The sequence below is a fragment of the Salvelinus fontinalis genome, chromosome 1 (assembly GCF_029448725.1).
Source record: "Salvelinus fontinalis isolate EN_2023a chromosome 1, ASM2944872v1, whole genome shotgun sequence".
NCBI classification, from domain to species: domain Eukaryota; kingdom Metazoa; phylum Chordata; class Actinopteri; order Salmoniformes; family Salmonidae; genus Salvelinus; species Salvelinus fontinalis.
The window spans coordinates 26,854,580-26,877,778 of record NC_074665.1 but is presented as its reverse complement, the minus strand read 5'-3'; the positions used below and the strand labels follow the sequence as shown (position 1 = coordinate 26,877,778).

At 42.1% G+C, this 23,199-nt stretch overlaps 1 protein-coding gene across 3 annotated transcripts in view; it reads right to left on the bottom strand.

Moving 5' to 3' along the window:
- Positions 1–1,540: 1,540 nt before the first annotated feature.
- The window catches only part of LOC129851458 (heat shock 70 kDa protein 12A-like), a 53,479-nt gene continuing 31,820 nt past the window's right edge, over positions 1,541–23,199 (bottom strand). For all 3 annotated transcript variants that reach the window (XM_055918030.1, XM_055918021.1, XM_055918012.1), the window contains exons 4-12: positions 19,954–20,140; positions 16,276–16,380; positions 15,977–16,093; positions 13,639–13,810; positions 8,258–8,344; positions 7,522–7,626; positions 6,786–7,044; positions 5,159–5,262; positions 1,541–3,846 (exon numbers count right to left, since the gene is read on the bottom strand). In XM_055918030.1, the coding sequence (XP_055774005.1) occupies positions 3,215–3,846; positions 5,159–5,262; positions 6,786–7,044; positions 7,522–7,626; positions 8,258–8,344; positions 13,639–13,810; positions 15,977–16,093; positions 16,276–16,380; positions 19,954–20,140 (1,768 nt within the window). In that variant the 3' untranslated portion in view covers positions 1,541–3,214. The remainder of the gene's footprint in view (positions 3,847–5,158; positions 5,263–6,785; positions 7,045–7,521; positions 7,627–8,257; positions 8,345–13,638; positions 13,811–15,976; positions 16,094–16,275; positions 16,381–19,953; positions 20,141–23,199) is intronic.

Here is a 23,199-nt window from a genome sequence, read left to right as displayed (position 1 = left end):
ACTTTCATGTCCTGTAATATTGTAAGCTCTAGATAAAGAGTTAAGCACTTTCTGTCGTAGTATGCAGAAGCTAGCTAAACTGATGCTCCTTAACTGTCTCCACCCACCCATTCAATTACAGGTTAATAAATGACACTTCATAGAATTTGACATATTTACCCTCTTTAGGGTGCCAATTGTCATACTCTGCTGCGCTATAAACTCAATACGATGCGAACTTCAGCTAAACATGTCTTCATACAATTCGGACTAAGCTTTGAACATACAGCCGCTACATACAGTATATTGTGCAATACATAATACTGGAGGCGGCACAAAATACATGGTATTTATCAAAGTAGCAATACATTAAAGAAACAAATGCTGTCTTTTTCTTTCCTTCAACTCAATAGTCATCCATTGACCTCCATGAGGATGAGGAAAGGGTTGATAGATTAACCTGTTATGAGTTGTTAGGATGGAGATTGAGCAGATCTGCTGCGATAAGTGTGTGAGATGATTGATTGGGACATGCCATGTACATGTAAAAGCATTTCCTTCGCAGTTAATTATTCATTTGTCATTACATCTAGAGTTGAAAAGGCCACACTTTTCTCCACACATGGTGGTGTAACATTATCACCACACCTAACCCTCAAACTTAAAAAAAGTGTGGTTAGAAATGATGTTCTCACCATTTGTAAAGATTTAATCATGCAAAACGTGCACTGCAGGAGAGTGCCAAAGGCAGCATCGGGGATCAAAGCATGTGCACTTTTTCACGTCAACAAGTCAAGGGAGACCAACTTAAATTCACAGAGCTCTTCTGTGAGACTCTACCTCACATTAGTTTGAAATCCTCAGTGTAGGGTTCTCAGAGAGGAACACTGCTGGAAGACCAGGTTATCATGCATGGTCTGCGCTATACCTTGTTACCAACCACTCAAATTGAGTGCATCTGCAAACAACAGCTATGGTAGAAAACAAAATCAATAAATCCAAATTTAAATCCAAATCCAGTTACTAGTGAGTAATACACTACCTCTGTCTTGAATCAAGACTAGGGACATGAATTGTGTCTATATGCTGAATAGTTTTGACATCTCATCTTAGGCATTCATTTGGGTAAATTATTGTATGTTGGGCCATAAACTTTTTTTCTTCTCCAGTATAAAGCTATTTATTGTATCTATATGTTTAAATATGAAGTATATATTGCGTTGTTTCCTTCCATCAATACTTGATTTAGGGGATAATACTTTCAACAGCAGCTTCCGGCAGCTGCAGCCTTGAAACAAATTTAAAATGGAAGCACAGCACAAAAATGTAAATGGTTGAGTTAAATTTTGGTAAGGAACAATACCTTGCAATTGTAAGGTTTTATTGCTCTTGTATTACATTTGGGGAAGAAAGACAATGATTTGGAACTGTAATTTTCTATTATTTGCAGGGTGGTTGAAGTATAGTTTCAGTTGACATTGTGTCTGTCAGTATGATTTGCCAATTACTGTAGTTAGAAAGACCCCAAAAAAATATTTGCTATTGATATTTTGAATACAGGTTTTCAAAAGCCAATTGTCATTTTATTGTAAACATTTTAACTAAACACAAATTGACAGTTACAAAGCCAACACAAATATTTGCCCAACCCAGAGAAACTCCATGTTCCATAACAATAACCACTCATGTTTTAAGGACAAAGGTAATCAAGGTCTCTTTCGATGCTCACTTTCACTCATTGTCAATGAATGCGGCATTAAAATTTTGCCTCGACTCGCATGCTATGGCTGGTGAGAATAGTGGGAAAAGGTGTCTGTGTGAAAGCATACATACTCTCTGTTCTAAAGCTGCTAAAATAATAACGCTAAAAATCTGTACAATATTTAAATACTGTATTTACAGAAATAAACATATTTTCAATTTCATCTTTCCTTTTCAACGGCCTACACAATCTCCTGAATTTCAGATATTCAAAAAGGAAATTCAGTGTTTTTTTGTCCTCGGTCGTCTCATAAGCATAACAAATGAAGGCAACCACAAAGCACATTGCAATGGCTATATTCAAATCAGTTTGCCGGTTCAGCTAGCAGCATTGTCAACTCTGCCACTTTTCACATTCTCGGATTTATATTTTGTTGTGGATCAGCGCAACATGTTAAACAGTGAGGTGGATTTTTACGTTGTTTGTAAGAAATGATAGAACGTCTCGACAATCAAGCCTGACGTCTAAACAGCTAGTTGTTAGTCTCTCTATATTTCTAACACATAGATTTGTTTGCAGTGCTGAATAAGCCACATTTAGAAGCCAACCTTTGCCTTAAACAGATATTGTTGACAGGATAGGAGACCGTCTGCTTACATTTGACCAAAAATGAACTGAGTTTCCATGACTTCAAATGTATTTTAAAAGCTAATGCACCAAGTTTGTTTTCATAAGGTAATATAACTCCTTTCTATGGTATCTCATGCCTAACCACAGGAGATGGTGGAGATAAATACAGATTTGAAAGCTATCCAGTGAAGTTTAACTGATCAAGTGGAGTGTTCTTGTTGGAGAACCACTGCCTTCCCTCATCTCAGGTGCTCTCCAACCCCGACTCAATAAAACTCTGGTCTGATGAGTAGGATAAGCATCTGAATGATAGTTTCTAACTGTTGTTCAAGGAAACCCCAGGAGTTTGGTTTTAAATGCCTAATGGTCATAGCAGTTGTGAAAATTTGGTCCCATGAGCGAGGGTTGGAGAGGACATAGGTTTGTGGAGCATTGTGTCATAGCATAGTGTTGTAGCTGTAAGAGCTGCAAGATAGGAGTTACTACAGTACCCACCTACCATGACCTAACACAGCTACAGCACACAACCACAGATAACACACAATGGACCTGAAACAAGGCTGTACGTATCAATAGCAATATATGACTACAGTACAAATCTGTGTTGTATCTCTGTACATACTCCAATCTAAACATCTCTAGAGCAGAGCACATCAATATAGCCTGCACTTAAGACTAGATACACACACAGATGGTACACAGGGATAAAACCTGAATGCTAGTTTGTTTCTGACCAAGGAGTCAGCTAAAGCAGAAACAAACTAGCACTCATGCTAATCTGAAAAGGCCCAAAGATCAATATACTGCTACATTCTTGCCACTGTTCCCTGGCTCATTGTGTGTGTGCTGCTGGAGGTTTCACTTCCTATGACCCTTTGACCTTATTTCTCCATATCACCCTATTTACTGACTGAGGAAGTCGATGCTAGCCTTGACGGTACGCGAAGTGGCTACGTCCACCGCCATGGCTCGGATCTCCGTGTCCCCAAACTGCATGAGCGTCTGGATCTCACGGCGCACGACGGTGCTCTCCGTACCGGTCACATCCAGCCGCAGGGTGCCGCACTTCCTCACACCCGGCTCGCTGATGAAGCCCACGCGTTCCTTCTCCGAGCAGTAGATGTGGATGACGATGACCTGCTGGCTGGGCTTGGCGGGCGTGTAGCTGCGTTTCACCGTCTCGCCCAGGGCCACGGACTGATCGCAAGTGATGAAGGTGTCGAAGACATCGGTGCACCAGCGCGTGCCGTCCTTCACCAGCATCTTGTCGGGCGGGTGCTTGCCCTCCACGTAGCGGTTGAGGACGCCCACGCCGTAGGTGAGGGGCGAGCGGCGCACCTTGATGACGCTGGGGTCCAGGCCGAAGAGAACGGCCCCCTTGAGGATGGTGAGGCCCACGTCGTGGGGGATGATGATGCGGCTGCGTCCTTGCAGCATGTTCTGCACCGCCTGCTGCAGCAGGGGCGACTCAGCAAAGCCGCCCACTAGGAACAGGAACTTGATGTCAGACACCTCCGGCTTCTCAAAGAGATCGGCTGAGAGGGAAAGAGTTGTTATTCAACTAGAGTTCTACTCTATAGTATGTGAAGCATTAATACAATTTCAGTTTTCTGCAGGCAATAGCATATGGCTATGTGTTACGCCAGAGGACAACATTTCCTGAAATATTTATCTCCAAACTCCCCTCCCTGTTTGAGTCCCAAAGTTATCAGACAGTTCATCAGACTCCAAGCAGACCATGCTAAAGTAATGTGACCCACTTCTTACTCTCTGTCCAAAAACACTGCATGCATAATTGAAGTAGGTTGGTTTATTTTGGGTGGGAGTACTGGGAAGACTGCTCACTGTACAGTGAGAGGAAGCCTTGGGATGCAGTGTGCACTCCCCAGATATCTCTTCTGGGATCTCAACTCCTTAGAGAATGGGATGGGAATGCTTTCAATTCAGCCTGGGTGGAGTGCAAACCTAGACTCAGTGGTAGACGTAACATAATAAATGTAAATCCGGGACACTCCAATTAGTATGATATGTTATGTTTCATATGCTATGTATTAATTTGTGAATGTCCATCATCCATTTTGTATAATATAATATACATATAATATGTTACGAATTACAATTTGTATATGTTATGAATTACAAATTGTATGACATATTATGAATTGGAATTTGTACAATATATTATGAATTGCAATTTGTATAATATGTTACAAATTTGAAAAATATATTAGATGTTACAAACTCAAATTTGTTGTGGCTAACGTTAGCTAGTCTAGGGGTTAAGGTTAGGAGTTTGGTTAAAGGTTTAAGGTTAGGGGAAGGGTTAGCTAACATGCTAAGTAGTTGCAAAGTTGCTAATTAGCTAAAGTTGTCCATGATGAGATTCGAACACGCAACCTTTGGGTTGCTAGATGTTCTCATTATACGTCAACCCATCTACCCCGACCAACCACCCCACTTTAATTTTTGCCTTAAGTAACATTATTTTATATGTAATCATACCAAATGTAACATATCATACTACTTGACTATGTTACGTCTAGTCTGAGACCAGGCTGGGCGTGCTCACATACAGTATGGTGATGCATACAATCCAATTTGAAAACATAACCATGCTGATGCTTTATTCATCTTGGTCAATTGAGATATGTCACTTTGTCAAGACAGCAGCAGGGCCAACAGCTGAACATTATTTAGGATGCAGTATTGCTACACCTAAGGTTTGGCCTCCAAATATAGAATGACAACAGGCAATATCTTTCAGATACTACCAGTATATATGTGTGTCCGTACTAAGAAGTCCCTTCAAGAAAACATTTTTTTAAACGAGTAATAGTGGCTACTTACTGAGGTGCTGAATGATGTGGTCTATGGTGGGCTTGAAGAGGGCGTTCATGGCATCAGGGTTCATTCTCAGCATGCCCTGGGAGGACCACTTCACAAAGTCCACACTGCAGAGAGAAGGGAGGACAGATTAGCATGCCATTATTGACGCTGCTCTGATTACCAGTAGATTGGTAAGCTACCGTATAAGCACTGATACAATACACTCCGAACCATACTTCCTCCTTCGCCAGTAGGTGGCCTATAATGACTTTAGGACATGTAAAAAATAAAAATTTTACAGTCAGAATGAATATAATGAAATCCCTGTATCTTTCACAAATGTTTACCCATTGTGCTTCTTGGTAAATTATCTGTATGGAGATTTAACAGTGAGCTCTCTGTGGAATACATGTACTGTATGTCTGTAGGAGAACAATAGATAAGTAGTGTCTGCCTCCATGCAAAAGCTCTCTGTTTTTCTACATGTACGGTATACTCATCCCCCTCAGTGGTTGTATTGTAACAGATCTTATAGGAGTGTATAGAATCCATCTGGTCTCTTTCGAGAATTCTTCTAGACGTGAGTGTGTGCTTGCCAGTGACCTCTCTCTTTCACAGAAAGGCTTTTGCGGCACAGCGAGACATCCTAAATGATTTACAGTTCTGACTATGAGTCAGAGGACCCGCAGGACCCCTGGAGGCTCAGGTTTCTGGCGTCTGAATGTCTTTAAGGGTCCCATGAGTTTAATACTGGATGAAAATCTATACTAATGTAAGACAGTACTTTTAACAGCCAGACTACAGGATAGTATCAAAGCGAGACAAGGTCTTTATATACACAAGGTTTATTTCAAGTTATTCAGTCATCTTTAGTGAATCCAAGTGCACATACTGATCCAAACATTTATTAGTGTAACACTACTACTGCACATACTACTGTGTATAAGCAGGAAGAAAGCATTTTAGACTTATCTAAGGTCATTTGAACTGAATGAACCAGAGTGGGAATACTTAGTCAGCTAATGACACTAGTCTACTATATTGTACAATAGACACGTCTCTTAATGAGTTGACTGTAAGGTGGTGGAGGGGGAAAGGTGGTAAATTCTGAATTCGCTGGTTGGCTTACTGGGCAGTTTCAGACTGTATAATGGATAATCATTGCCAGTGCCTGGACAACTGATAGTTTGATAGAAGTAATCCTCATTGAATAGATTTTATATTGCACTATTTTCTATGCATTTTACTGTATCGTATTGCATTGTGTGTTTTGGTATTATGTCCTATGTTTTTAAGCACATGTACCCAAATGAAGTTCCACTCGTGGTATAATAAAATGCATCTAATTTATCACACAGTATCACAAACAAATGGATAGTAATGGTCATATGTCGCAAGTTGGTCATTTAATGTTTGGGTAATGGAATTGAGATCTGTTGCAGAGGAGACGTGTGTGTATTCCCCTGGATACATACACCAAGTAAAGGTATATTACATCCGACAGCTAGCACATGCTTATTCAGACACATGCTTGGGTAATCGGGTAATCACTCAATAGGGACTTTCAGTGTATTCTGTATCCTATACCGATCCTCGAACCCTCTGCAATCATACACACACTCACATATGCACACACACACACACTCACTTGCTCTTGCGCAGGGCGTGCTCCACACTGTGACCTCTGAACTTCTTGTAGTAGTCGATGAAGGAGAAGGGCAGGTTGATATTCAGGGGGTTGGTCCTGTCCGGGGCCGCTGCCCGTTTCCGGGACTCAAACGCGATCATCAGATCCACCCAGGCAGCCGGCCGCTTGATCTTAAACTGGTCGATGAAGTCGGGCCCGAAGATCTTACACAGGAGCTTCTCAAACTCATAGTCAATACCAATGGAGCCATAAGGACCGCCTGAGGAAGTGAAAATGAGTGTCAGTCAATAAGAGCTCAAATGACACCGAGTCCACAGAGCAGAGGGGATGCATGGACCCTGATTAAGCCTTTGAAAGTGTTTTTTTGAGACTAGGAGGTCATGTGTAGCTCATGGGGATGTGTGAAATTTAGTCCTCAGCCTGAAGTTTCCCCACTTGCGCCAGCGAGCAGCTAGCTTTCCGCGTGGCGCAGACTGGTAAGACACTCCAGGAGGGCGGTCACATGTGCTAGCAAGGCAGAGGTCCCAAGTTTGTGCCAGGAATGGGATGAATTAGGAGGAAGTGGTACTTGCTAAGCAAGCAGTGTGACGTCCTTTACACATGCAGCCACCCCAGAATGTGATAGAACAGCCAGAAGAATGTGAATATTTTTGAATTGAGGATATTGCCTAGATCCATCTCAGTATAACATGTATTCAGTGAGAGCTGTTATCTGAGCATTGAGCACTCTCTTTACCTGAGGCCTTATAGAGCTCCTTGAGATGTCCCTCAGGGAGCCGTATCTGGTGGACCGTGAGGTCAACCGTTCCGCCACCACAGTCAACCACTACATAGCGGTCACCTGGGGACACGGAGAGAGAGAAACGTCATTGGAGGCGAAGGAGCAGAAGACTATAGTGGTAGCCAATAACGCCTCTGAAGCATGACTTCTGACAATTTCCTCTAAAAGCGGCTTCTGTTTTTGGGACACACTCAGCGGACGGTCAACATGAGTAGTCATGAGGCCGTCGCGCCCTAAAACCCCAAGTGGGTACTGGAGAACTAGATACAGTGTATCGGATAGAGGATAAGCCAATTGCTATACTGGATTTCAGTCTTTTTATACAGTAGATAACCTACTATCACCATGCCCACACTGTCACACTGGTCAGTAATCACCATGTGATCATGTAATCAACCATACGGTCACTGACATGTCAACATCCAGCCAAACCTACAGGAAGCATTTGATTAGTAGAGAAATGTAATCGATTAATTAGACTGTAAAAGCATGAGGTTATTAGCAGAAACTAGAACGATATTAAGTAGAATAGATCCTCCCACTCAATAAACATAAGGTTTTTGTTTTTCAAGGCACCGAATAACAAACACGATGCATGATCAGCAGCATAAGAAACAGCAGGAGCAATTACTCTATAGAGAGGGAGGAGGGAGAGAGAAACAGAAGCGTAAAAGAGAGAAAAAGACTCTACCTTCTTCCAGCTCCGACCAAAGCTCCCCTATGACATTTTCCACCAAAAAGGTGCGGCTCTGCCGTTTGCTCCGGACATGCTCCTTGGCTGGTTATTGACAGAGAGAGAATGACCAAGCGTGAGAAGGGTGGAAGCGCTTTGGTGAAGCTGTGTGGGTCATACAATGTAAGTCAAGCGACAGGATGATAGGGCTATATGAGGTCTAGGATGGATGTGTGAAGTCAGCAGCAGAACTCCAGAATTGTCCATATAGCCTAACTACAGGTACCCATCCCAGAAACTGTGTTGACTTGCAGGGATGAGCAAATCTATTGTGAGACTATTTGGATCTAGTGTTTCATTTTCCATTTTTTATATTCAAACTGTATTTTATTAGCATATACTGTTGAAGTCAGAAGTTTACCTTAGCCAAATACATTTAAACTCAGTTTTTCACAATTCCTGACATTTAATCCTAGTAAAAATTCCCTGTCTTAGGTCAGTTAGGATCACCACTTTATTTTAAGAATGTGAAATGTCAGAATAAGAGTAGAGAGAATAATTTATTTCAGCTTTGATTTCTTTCATCACATTCCCAGTGGGTCAGAAGTTTACATACACTCAATCAGTATTTGGTAGCATTCCCTTTAAATTGTTTAACTTTGGTCAAACGTTTTGGGTAGCCTTCCACAAGCTTCCCACCAGAAGTTGGGTGAATTTTGGCCCATTCCTCCTGACAGAGCTGGTGTTTCTGAGTCAGGTTTGTAGGCCTACTTTCTCGCACATGCTTTTTCAGTTCTGCCCACACATTTTCTACAGGATTGAGGTCAGGGCTTTGAGATAGCCACTCCAATACCTTGACTTTGTTGTCCTTAACCTTCAGGCGTTTGGAAATTGCTCCCAAGGATGAACCAGACTTGTGGAGGTCCGCAATTTTTTTTCTGAGGTCTTGGCTGATCTCTTGATTTTCCGATGATGTCAACCAAAGAGGCACTGAGTTTGAAGGTAGGCCTAAAACGAGTTTTAATGACTCCAACCTAAGTGTATGTAAACTTCCGACTTCAACTGTATGCTGATGAAATGTTCTTCCTATGGGGAACAAAATGTGTTAGCTGCAAAGGGAGGAGAGAACGCTGGCCAAGGAAAGGACATTCTACTCTAAATGTTCAGAACTGGAGAATGCAATTATGATCAGTACTTACAGGCTAATGGTGACATTAATTGCATATGGACCTTGTAATCACTGGTTGAAAACAGGACAGCAGTAGTAGTAGCATGACCACATCGACCAAGATGTCAGAAGGACATTTTCTCCAATAGAGCGGAAACAATATGAAGGGAAAGGAGGACTTTCCGACTCCCATTAGTCCTCAGGAGAGTGTGAGAGTGGGGTCTATCTATGTCACCATTAACTCCTCCGTCGACATGTCAAAACACAATGAAGAAATAACTTTCCGGGAATGCTGTGAGAACATTATGAGTTAGCTATGGTGGAAGCTGCTCGAATAGAGGAGCGGCCATTATGGGAAAGTTAATGTAAGGAGGAAACAGCGGCAGCTGGACAGAGAGTACACTTTCCCTTCCCGTAGGCTTCCTTCCAACATAAAAACACCTCCGTTGGAAAAGAGTTATAACATCCTGTTGGAAACACCATCATTAGGGAGGGGACATTGACTTGTGCCCCCTTCTTTTGGTCCAACCTCTCTCTGACCTCTGCATTGCTACTGAAGGTAATGCACACACAAACTGACCATCTATCAAAGGATTCATTTCAAACCAACTACATTTCCCATAATTATTATGGAAAGACAGATGATAGAGTAGAAGATAATTCCGTTGGATGGTGCTACATTGTCGCCGCCGGTTCTAAAATCCAGTATATAGACTTGCGATACTATGAGCACCGTTTTGGAAAACAAACTCAGCATTTTACAAGAATGTAAAGATATACGAGAAATACAGTACCAGTCAAATGTTTGGACACACCTACTCATTCAAGGGTTTTTCTTTATTTTGACTATTTTCTACATTGTAGAATAATAGTGAAGACAACAAACTATAAAATTACTCATGGATTCATGTAGTAACCAAAAAAGTGTTAAACAAATCAAAATATATTTTATATTTGAGATCCTTCAAAGTAGCCACCTTTTGTCTTGACGACAGCTTTGCACACTCTTGGCATACTCTCAACCAGCTTCACCTGAAACGCTTTCCAACAGTCTTGAAGGAGTTCCCACATATGCTGAGCACTTGTTGGCTGCTTATCCTTCACTCTGCCGTCCAACACATCCCAAACCATCTCAATTGGGTTGAGGTCAAGTGATTGTGGAGGCCAGGTCATCTGATGCAGCACTCCATCACTCTCCTTCTTGGTCAAAAAGTCTTTATACAGCCTGGAGGTGTGTTTTGGGACATTATCCTGTTGAAAAACAAATGATAGTCCCACTAAGCGCAAACCAGATGGGATGACGTATTGCTGCAGAATGCTGTGGTAGCCATGCTGGTTAAGTGTGCCTTGAATTCTAAGTAAATCACAGACAGTATCTGTCACAATACAGAGGCGGATGCAAGATGCAAGCAACGATGGTTTAATGAAATAGTTTACAGCATCAACAGGACAGACAGAATATACTCAGACAGAATCCAACCCAGGGCCTAGGGCACATCCTCTGATGATAGCGTGCTGAGAAATCCAAGGGAGTGAGTCCGGCTGGGTAGGAAGGAGCACAGCAGATAATTCCCACAAGGGCTGCGAGAGAAAGAGCACTGACACACGACACAACCTCAGGGAAGAAACAACGATCTGACAACAAGAAACACAGGTTACAGAACATATAAAGGGGAAGATAATTAATTCCAGCTGGCGCAGACAATCAGGCCAAGATTGGAAACCACGCCCACACAAACACAGGAGAGAGAGAGAGAGAGAGAGGCAGTGGATTCATGAACCGTGACAGTATCACCAGCAAAGCACCACACCTCCTCCTCCATGCTTCACAGTGGGAATCACACAAATGCGGAGATCATCCGTTCACCTACTCTGCATCTCACAAAGACACAGCAGTTGGAATCAAAAATGTAAAATTTGGACTCATCAGACCAAAGGACAGATTTCCACCGGTCTAATGTCCCTTGCTCGTGTGTCTTGGCCCAAGTAAGTCTCTTCTTATTGGTGTCCTTTAGTAGTGGGTTCTTTGCAGAAATTCGACCATGAAGGCCTGATTTACACAGTCTCCTCTGAACAGTTGATGTTGAGATGTGTCTGTTACTTGAACTCTGTGAAGCATTTATTTGGGCTGCAATCTGAGGTGCAGTTAACTCTAATGAACTTATCCTCTGCAGCAGAGGTAACTCTGGGTCTTCCTTTCCTGTGGCGGTCCTCATGAGAGCCAGTTTCATCATAGTGCTTGATGGTTTTTGTGACTGCACTTGAAGAAACCTTCAAAGTTCTTGAACTTTCCGGATTGACTGACCTTCATGTCTTAAAGTAATGATGGACTGTCGTTTCTCTTTGCTTATTTGAGCTGTTCTTGCCATAATGTAGACTTGGTCTTTTACCAAATAGAGCTATCTTCTGTATAACACCTCTACCTTGGCACATCACAACTGATTGGCTCAAACATATTAAGAAGGAAGGAAATTCCACAAATTAACTTTTAACAAGGCACACCTGTTAATTGAAATGCATTCCAGGTGATTACCTCATGAAGCTGGTTGAGAGAATGCCTAGAGTGTGCAAAGCTGTCATCAAGGCAAACGGTGGCACTTTGAAGAATCTAAAATCTAAAATCTATTTTGATTTGTTTAACACTTTTTTGGTTACCACATGATTCTATATGTATTATTTCATAGTTTTGATGTCTTCACTATTATTCTACAATGTAGAAAATAGTATAAATAAAGAAATACCCTTGAATGAGTAGGTGAGTCCAAACTTTTGACTGGTACTGTATAAACTCTGCAAGTCTTACAGTATGTGCTCATAATCATAGCTTTAGCCCCGGACCTAAGCCGACCAGACACAGCTTAAAGCAGGTCATTAGAGAGTCTTTAAAAGAAAAACATCTGCTCCAAAGAGCCACCAATAGACTTCCGCTCTATAATAGCATGAGGTTAGCATTGTAAACCATGATGGAAGCAATGAACATTAAATCAAATCAATTATCTTCATCCAAGAACCTTAAGGTAACAAGTGTCTAGTTACAGCGCAAATACTGTTTTCATATTGTTGCAGTGAGTAATAAGCATAAAAAAATACTAATGTATATAGTACGTCATCTCTCATCTCAGTTCTTATTAAAGACAGTATACCATATCTACTGTAGTCCTAAAGGGTTTCCTCTACTGTATGTGTGGGCGAATCAGATTGAATTCCAACTAACACTACAGCACTACTATATAGCCATAACATAGCCTTCAGCTTCTGTACAGAAGTTCAACCTCCTTAATACGCATAAGGTACGCCGTTGAACTAAAATAAGTGCATTCAAGCAAGTGAATGCTAGTGTGAGTATGGTTTAGTCCTATCCCTAGTCAACAGCATAGCGAGATAGGACTGAAGGGCACTAAGCTTCTAAATCTCTTGTTTAGATGATCTATGGAGAACCAAAACTCTTTCCCGAAACAAAAGATCGATGAGTGAGAGAGAGGAAAGGCTTGAGGGAGTTTATGGTAATTTGCTATTGCTGATTCGCTTGGGTGTCAAATATAAGATTGGATTTCATTGTATAATACGGACCAGTTCTAAGGTGGCATTATTTAGCATTTGAATTACCTTTTGTACATTCAGATATCAGTACATTTTCTGTGCTACATCCTGAATACGAATAGTTGTTGGCTAATTTTCCCATAGTATTCAAGGGCTCGTGCACATTTTAGGAAAAAGAAGCAAAAGCAAATAGACATGGAGAATGTGATGATTTGTATTTGTCCATGCATTTTTTCTATCTGAATATGAAAATGAAAGTTATGTTAGGGTTGAGGATATTGTCCCATACACATTATCCGTTGAGAGGAAATGTATGTTTAAGATTCATTGAAGCCACTGGTTGTTTGACTATTAGCAGCATTTTACATAAACGTACAATATCACTGCAGTAACCTGTGACCTGACTTGAGTGGGGAGACGGTTTTTCCCCAGCCACCACTACCTCTCCATCGTGAATACAGTTATCCAGAATGAATTCTACAGGCAAAAACACAGATTTGACTCTTTTTGGAATGATAAACATGCTTGTCGACCAATAACCAATCTATAGTCCAAGATTAGTTTCAGAGGCATATACTGTATGAAATCGTTACATGGGGGATCCAAAATGTTACCATGGTACATTACTGTGACGTTCAATGTGATGCTCATATTCTGATTGGCCTGTGGGGTGACGGGGGGTGGGATTTACCCTGTGTCATCCCTGCCCCTACATTCTCAGTGGGGCTGAAACCGTTCTGGTTGGTCTTGGTGCCAATGTCAATCATCTGGTGGAGGCGGAGCTTGCGGCAGTAGATGGAGGCTGCCTCAGGCTCAAGGGCAATTATCAGCTGCTCTGGGTTGTCACGGGGAACCAGACCAGCCTAGAGAATGGCAGAGCACAAACAGGAAATACTGGACATCAGCTTTTTCCTTAACATCAGAAAGATGACCTCAATAAAACCAGCAATGTGAATAACTGTCCTAGTAAGTTACTATAAACATCCCTCATTGGTTAATAGTCAGTGTATGTTAAGGATTCAAGATACCTCAAAATAGAAAGTAATATGGCCGTCAGCACCAAACTTTTTCCTGAATTAATTTAGGAACATCAAAGTTACAATGTCTACATACCCTTACACAGTAATACAACACTATACCATACACAGCTGAAATGGAACAATTTAACACAACCCTCATTCATCTAAAACATTATCTAGTTCACTACTAAACCATAAATGGCTGTTGGAAAATTATTGGGCTCATGTGCAGGCCACAGATTTGAATAGGAAAATACTCAAGGGATAAATCATGCAATCCTAGCATAAAAGCAATTCCCAAAAGCTATTACATTTCTCGAAACATCCACAAGCAACAACTGCTTTTGCAGCATTCGAACAACTTGAAGGCCTATCAATCAACATGCTGTTCTGGCTGGTTTGTGTTTCTGTCCACAATATACACAGAAAAAGACAGGCAAATTATCACATCCCTGTACTTTGTGAGATTCTGCATGTCGCGGTGAAGGGGTCAAGGAGAGTGAGGAGGAAAGGAGGAGAGGGAGACGTGGGTAAGGTAGGGGTGTTTTGTTTTTTCCCCCAGTAACAGTAATAAATGATCCAGCCAGAGGATGCTGAGTCACTGCAGATACGCAGCCACTCTCCCAGCCCCTAACCAAACATCCTCCCCCTCTTACTGTGCCTCAACCTTCACTGCAGATATCTTGTGATCAAGCTGTCTAAAGAGCCTCTCCTCTTCGTCTCTCCTCCTCTCATATCTCTCCTATCCTGTCTCCTTCTATTGCTCTCTCCCCTCTCTCCTCCTCCTCTCTCTCCAGTCCATCGTCTTTGTTCACTGCAGAGGGGAGGGTGGTGTCTCTATCCGGCGGCTGCAGCCTCAGACAGACTGCCACACCCATGTGACACTCTCTCACACATACTAATGTCCTATACCTCCACCCCTCCCTCCTCACACACCCACTCCTCCACCCCACCCTCTTCACACACCCACTCATCAACCCCTCCCTCCTCACACACCCACCCCTCCCTCCTCACACTCCCACCCCTCCACCCCTCCCTCCTCACACTCCCACCCCTCCCTCCTCACACACCCCTCCACCCCTCCCTCTTCACACACCCACTCCTCTAGCCCTCTCCCCTGAAATTCCCCTACACAGAGTACCACACCGCACTACCATGTGCCCATCGCACAGCTCTCTGCAGCTCCCTCCCACCACTGTGCTCCTCTGGGGGAAAATAAACAACCCTGCCTTTCTGACTATGCTGTAAACTGGCATGTGTGTATTGTGGAATAACATACATTGGAGTTAGAGTCGAACCAAGGTATTTGTCTTATTTATTTTCCTCTCCCTCACAGCCTATTGAGAATGATCACAAAAGTGATCACAATCACAAAGCCCCTCTATTCTCATCCTCAGTATGCACCCCCTCCCTGCTATCCCTTGTCTCACTGTCCTATCCTCAAATTCTCTCTTGGGACGACTCGTAGTGATGAAATGATCCCTCTCCCTGGTGGCTCCCCCCAGCTGCCCTCCCTCTACTCTCTGTCCTCTCCTCTACTGCTGTCGTGGTGGATCAGTCTTTCTCTCTCTACCCCCATACAGGAGAGAGAGCAAGAGAAAGAGGGGGAGGAGAGTAGTCGTCACTGTCTGGCACTGCAGCTCCAGAGCAGCAACCAACCTCTCTCCTATAGGTAATAAATCACAGCAGCAGCCAGGGTGGTAAAGCTAGTCATGCACCGTCATCACTTTCTCTCCCAAGTACCTGCAGTGCCTCTGCCAAACGAGAGCTAATGGCGAGACTGTACAGACGCATCATTTACTCTGAGGGAGATAGATGGTTTGAGCGGCAAAAGTTTGTCATTTGAGCTGTTGAAAGCAGACTACAGCAGACAGACAGTAATTTGAAACAAGGAATATTTGACTTTCAACCTTACAATGTGTGTATATGCATGCATGAGCGTATGTGCCTCCCTGTGTGATTGCATGCGTGTGCACATGGACGTGTTTTGATTGACAGGGGCCAACCCACCTTGTAGGCTGCCTCCCTCATGAACTGTTTGGCTGGCATTTTCCAGATGGCTGGCACTGTGATGACCCATCTGATGTCTGCATTGTCAAACTCTGCACCCGCCTGGTCACTCAACTCCTGCACGGGATCACATCAAGCATGGCATCTATGTTCCCTGACCCACCATAACATCAGCACTATCGCTGAGCATTAAATTCTACGTCTAATTCATATAAGATACATGTATTCAATATATGAAACCAATGTATATATTTTTTTGCATGTACTATACCATGCAGTAGAACCTGGTAATACTTTACCTTTAGTGCTTGCTCCTTGAAGAACGCCAGAGCATATGCAAAAATATCAATAGCTTTAACTCTCTTCCCATTGGCTGCATGGAGTTCTGTGTCGATGGAGAGATTCTGATTGGGAGAAAGAAGGGACGACAAAGAAAACTAAAGTTCCACCTTATCGTAATCTTTTTATTTAAACACCCTACAGACATCTACTGATAAATACTAAGACAGACCCCAGTCAACATACTCAGCCTTATCCAAATCGTGTCCACTTTACCTCTATGGTGAAATATGTGCAATAACAGTAGCCTGAGCCAACAGTTACTGGCAGTGTTACCTCTTACTTGGCACAGAACACAGAACTTCAAAAGCTTGCTGCAATGTCAGCTCAGGGCAGCCAAGCTGCTAGCCCAATAATGGACTAGAGGAGCCTAACGTTACTCCTTATAGTCCAAGGACCTTACATGTTCTGTTTAAAGGGCGAATTGGCTCTGGAAGCCAAAACAGCCAAATACGCCTTGTAAATGTGAATCGATTCTCAATTGCAGTACGGCTCTGGAAACATAAACCCCTTTACTTTCGTATCACATCAAAATAATTTCACAAATGCAAAACATACACTTACTGTACACCAGTGGCGGTCAGGGCCGTTTATGATGAGGGAGGACAAAAAAAATTCACGCGCATGGCCTTTCTATTACAGCATGTTGGATGACTGTCATTCATATTCCATTCACCCAGCTCAATGTAACGTCGATAGGTTGAGGCTACTACATGATACTCAAATTGTCCCTTTACCCATTATGAGGTGGCTACAACCAAGCCTATGAATGAAAGTTTACAACATAGGTGCGCATAAGTCGAGAGAAAAATTTGAGATGACAGACAGTGACACATTCACCACCTCGCACACTCTTTTGCCTACATCATCGTATCTAGGGTGTAAATGAATACACCCCTGATCATGCATAAACACAGTTCACCTTCATAGTAGCCGTAGTATTCCTTCTAACCTCTATGCACTCTCCTCCTCTCACCTTTTTTCTTCATTGTAGACTTCAATGAACAACACATCATCTGTATGTGACCAGGCGAAAAAAAAACTTTCCAAGACAAAACCATGTCATAACCGCTACACACAGCCTACATCGTTGTCCCCATATGATCTAAAGTAACGTCCTAGTCAACATAACGTTAGCTAATAGAACTAATGCATTAGTAATCCCGCTACAATCATGCAGTAACGCTACAGTCTATAGTCAGTAAGCAGTTACACCGGCAGTCCCCAGTGGCAATAAATTAATAAAACCAAAAGCTTAACTTGAGTTCCAGTGTTGTGTTGGATAGTCATAGCCAGCTAGCTAACATAGCATTCCTCTGTTTGAGCCGGGTGTTTGAGTAACTAAACTAGCCAGCCTCATTTGCTAGCTAAGTACTGTTGACTAACCCCTGACGCTGTATGTTAAATTGTGACGTGCCATGACGTAACGTACAGCACGCACGCATAATGCAACTCATTCTGTGTCGTACAGCCTCTCTCCACCAGGTGTAACGGATGTGAAATGGCTATCTAGTTAGCGGTGGTGCGCGCTAATAGCCTTTCAATCGGTGACGTCACTTGCTCTGAGACCTTGGAGTAGTGGTTCCCCTTGCTCTGCAAGGGCCGCGGCTTTTGTGGCGCGATGGGTAACGATGCTTCGTGGGTGACTGTTGTTGATGTGTGCAGAGGGTCCCTGGTTCGCGCCCGGGTCGGGGCGAGGGGACGGACTAAAGTTAAAACTGTTACATTGATGCTGTTGACCCGGATCACTGGTTGCTGCGGGAAAGGGGGGTGACTGTAACGGATGTGAAATGGCTATCTAGTTAGCGGTGGTGCGCGCTAATAGCCTTTCAATCGGTGACGTCACTTGCTCTGAGACCTTGAAGTAGTGGTTCCCCTTGCTCTGCAAGGGCCGTGGCTTTTGTGGAGCGATGGGTAACGATGCTTCGTGGGTGACTGTTGTAGATGTGTGCAGAGGGTCCCTGGTTCGAGCCCGTGTATGGGCGAGTGGACAGACGTAAAGTTAAACTGTTACATAGGTGTAGCGCTTCTGTCGCAGATTAAAAACAAGAAAGGGACTGGGTTAGGGGGATACCTCGCCAATTGTCGAACTGAATGCATACAGTTTTTGCGTCATTACTGCAAGCCAACATGACTCTCAAAAGCCGCGACAGCCGCTGTTTACTTCTGAAGATAACTTTAGCACCGCCGTAAAAACCCATTTCAAATTCGACACAAACCTTCAAATAGGGATGTAATGAAACATTATATAAACTCTTTATAGTGTTTTATTTACATTTTAGAGGTGATAAGTTGGACAGATCGGTGAAAAAAGCTGTTTCCCAACACGGCTTATCTCCCCCTTTCCCTATCAAGCAGTAGGTTTCGCTTCCCCACCCGTAATTTTTAAAAAGACCAGACGGAGCTCATTGCCTTCTTCAGTCATGCAGAGATGGGCATCATGAAGGCCTCGTCATTGATTTTGCTGGAAAGGGGAGAAATTGTGCTTTACAATTCATATTACAGTTGATCTGGAAGTATTACGTTTTTTGCGCACAAAAATAATTGTACGTTACTGCGTGATGTACAAAAGTTCGTAAGCTAACTATAAGTGAAACTGAAAAAAATGACAATCTCTCTCCATTTTTGAAGAAACTAATTTGTTGAAAACTGTTCAACTATTGTCTTTCTCTCTCTTTAAGTCAACTACTCACCACATTTTATGCACTGCAGTGCTAGCTAGCTTATGCTTTCAGTACTAGATTCATTCTCTGATCCTTTGGTTGTGTGGACAACATGTAATTTCATGCTGCAAGAGCTCTGATAGGTTGGAGGACGTCCTCTGGAAATTGTCATAATTACTGTGTAAGTCTATGGAAGGGGTGAGAAACAAGAGCCTCCTAGGTTTTGTATTGAAGTCAATGTACCAAGAGGAGGACGGAAGCTAGCTGTCCTCCGGCTACACCATAGTGCTACCCTACAGAGTGCTGTTGAGGCTACTGTAGACCTTCATTGAAAAAGAGTGTGTTTTAATCAATTATTTATTTGGTGACGTGAATATATTTAGTATAGTTTTATCTAAAACTTTTTCTTTCCAATGTTTTCCAATTTTTATTTTTATGAAATTTACTGAGGGATGGTCCTCCACTTCCTCCTCTGAGGAACTGCTGTACACTGTTTTTACCGGCTTTAACACAGTTGCAGCCGACAGTATTTTTCAGTCTTACGTTCAAACACAGGTGTTAGGGGATGCAGAAAGCTAATTAGCACATGTAGTCGACTCTATCTTCCGTCTGTTTTCCATAAACACTAACATGGAGATACGGCCGTGTGGGAACACTAACACTAACCCTGTGTTTCAATTTAACGTTTATTTTTAATTTTTATTATTTCTCGCTGATATGAAAGATAAGGTCCTTATGCTTCCAAAACTGTACTGCAAGCGGTGCGTGTTAATGTACAGACCGAGCATCGGGGCTCTTAACAACACTCCCCCATATAGAAGACGCCTTCGTCCAATGACTCGTATGTGTAATGTAATAGAACTGAGAGTCTTGATCAAGGGCTACCAAGCTGCCAGCCCTGCACACGTGCAGACACAGAGTAATAAGGGAAGTGTGTGTTTGCGCGAGTGTGCGTGTGTGTGTGTGTGTCTTTACCGCTGTTGTATGGAGTTTCATTTTGAACTTCTCCAGGTAGAGCCAGTGCCTGGACTCGGTAGGGTCCAGGTCGTGGTAGAAGTCACGTGCTGCATAGCCAAAACTATGGAACTTCCTGTCCGGGGTCAGGAGGATGGTGGTAGGCGTCTTCTGATTGGACACTCCGGGGTCGCCGCCCTCCCAGCGTCTGGGAATGAACACAAAACATTTAAACCAATGAGCAACTTGTTTAAGTCAATGTAGTTCAGATGAAGTTTTACTCTAATTTCAATGTTTACAACGCAGGTTCAAATGAGATGACAACAGTACTGGTTGATTACTTTTTTTCAAATCCAATGTATTTCCCACGTTTATTCCACGTTACAAAACGTTGATAAATTACGTTGAAACATTGATTCAACCAGTGTGTGCCCAGTGGAATCTATCTATCATCTGTTGAAACAGCGTAGGCCTACTTGCAAATGATACTGGTAAATTATTAAGGGGCCAGACAGTTCCCTACAGTGCATTATCTCTATTTGTGTCAAAGGGCTCAATATGGCTCAATAAGGTGGAATGCATAAGAACATTCATGTATCCTGTCAATATTCCAACCTGAACTAAAATGTCTGCAAACTAAAGACACGACCAAGGTCAATCACACAAATTCAAGTAGTGTGTCCTCACCAGTCCCTCGTTGTCAGTCTAATGGCTTTCTGAACCTGACCTACACGCTAATTGAGCTACACTAGTTCTGGGCAAATCAAGACTAACTATAATTAGTTTGCTTCCCTTGGAGATGAGTGTATGTTTGCTAAGTGCCCTGATGAGATTATGGGTCTGTCTCACTGGGGGAGAAGCCTACTGTGACGGACTCAATTGGAAAATTTGAGGGAAACCACTGGGTGCTCACTGCTAATCTAAATTATAATGGAGATTATCTTGGGCTCTTTTGCGCACAATCCAAGTTTATCATTGATAGTTCAGATGTTCTTCATCATCATCATCCTCATCATTATGATCCTTGCCATCGTCATGACCATATTCATCATCATGCTAGATGGTGTGTCCACAGCCATGTGGGAGTCGTGATCCTCTTTGAAAAGACAGAATTCTGCTCCACTCCAAATCACATCACAGTGTTTCATGATCATGCTCCATGAAGCCCTAATCTATGCTTGGTTACTAATTAACATGGTCATTTGTTACAATCAAATAATCCAGACCTGAAGCCTTTTTATTCAAAACTCATTCTGTCACATGATTCAACATTGCATCAACAACATAGCCTCAACGTGACTGCATCTGCGTATTAGTCATTGTCACAGAAATGAAAACATGGTTGTGTTTTAAACTGTCACTGAATGCAAACTGTCAGCTCACAGTATTGCTAAACTGATCTACATGTAGGAACAGATGAAGAATAGCCTTCTGTATAACATAACCTTAGATAGTCTGGACTGGAATGTGCCTTACTGCAATAACAGCTCACTGAATAATGCATTAAGGAGTGAGAGTCTTTAAATTATGCATTTATTTTCACTGTGCGTACAGTATGTAAGACTGGGATTTAGAGCGGTGGGAGGCCAGAGGTCAGACCTCTGATAATCACAATCTAAAAGCCTTAGTGCACATACAGTACATATTACTAAATAAAGGATGGCTTACTGCACAACTTAGCAGGAGGAGAAATTCTATCTACAAAAATGAACACACCAAAAAATATTGTCAGTTGAAAGAGTAAGAGTGTTGGGAAGTTCTTGAGGAACTGGCAGCCATTTCGGGAATAGCTGTTTTTGTCTCAGGTTGGTTTTCTATTGGTTTGAGTGTTTAGCTATGCAATTGGATCAGTGGTGTAAAGTACTTAAGTCCTTTTACGGGGTATCTTTACTATTTCTATTTTTCACAACTTTTACTTCACGACATTCCTAAAGAAAATAATGTACTTTTTACTCCATACATTTTCCCTGACACCCAAAAGTACTCGTTATATTTTGAATGCCAATTCACACACCTAGCAAGAGAACACCCCTGGTCATCCTACAGCCTCTGATCTGGCGGACTCACTAATCAAACATGCTTCATTTGTAAATTACTTCTGAGTGTTGGAGTGTGCCCCTGGCTATCTGTAAATTAAAATAACAAGAAATTGGTGCCGCCTGGTTTGCTTAATATAAGGAATTAGAAATTATATATTTTTTATGTTTTCATTTTTAAGTATATTTTAGCAATTAAATTTACTTTGATACTTAAGTATATTCAAAACCAAATACTTTTAGACTTTTATTCAAGTAGTATTTTACTGGGTGACTTTCACTTTTACTTGAGCCCATTTTCTATTAAGGTATCTTTACTTTTATTCAAGTATGACAATTGGGTAGTTTTCCATCACTGAATTGGATTCCTGCTCCGTTGTGAGGGCCAACGACAGTGAGGACAGGGGATGAATACTAATGTCTATGTCATAGAGACGCAAATAGCTGATGCTCACTATCAATACACCAATGCATTCCTCCTCTATTCAAAGAGGAGTTCTACCCTGAAATCTCTATCATGTGAAAATGTAAATGTTACAGCACCCCAAAATAGTTCATTTGAGGTATGGGCAAACTTTACAGATTCAGTCTGAGGGCTTATCCAGTGAAGCGATTGTTTATGTAAGGATTTGGAGAAGATGGTTCCATCCAAACTAAATAATCTTAGAGCTCTGGGTGTTTTCACTGCAAGGTCTAGTAGTACTAGTAAAAATATATTGCTCAATTGTTATCTGATGTCTGGAGGTAATGGCAGGAGAGGATTCCGCAATAGATGCTTCTCTCAGTCTGGTGTCTCTGTGTGTCTTTGTGTTTCATCACCCTAGGGATGTTACATTAATGATCCTCCATTTTTATCAAGAACAAAGACATAGAAAGAGTTGGAAGTTTATTCAGCACAGAATTTCTACATCTCTGTGTAGGGGCTTGTGATACTGTTCTACCTAGTAGTCTAACCAACAAAAGTTTTTAAACTGCTACAGAATTGATTTTTTTGGTGCTAGAAAGTGTTACCTGTTGTCTGTTAATATTTTGAAAGTGGGAAAGTGCTGATTTTGATCTAGAATCATGCATAAAACTGTAACAAGTTGTATATAGAGTTCCCAGACATGCTTTCTCTATGGAAAACTCATTAGAACTATTGGGGATTGCCAGTTAAACCAACAAGTTTAACTATGAATTGAAAAATTATAAAAATCAACAAAACCTGCAACCACAATGGCCTTTTACAGAT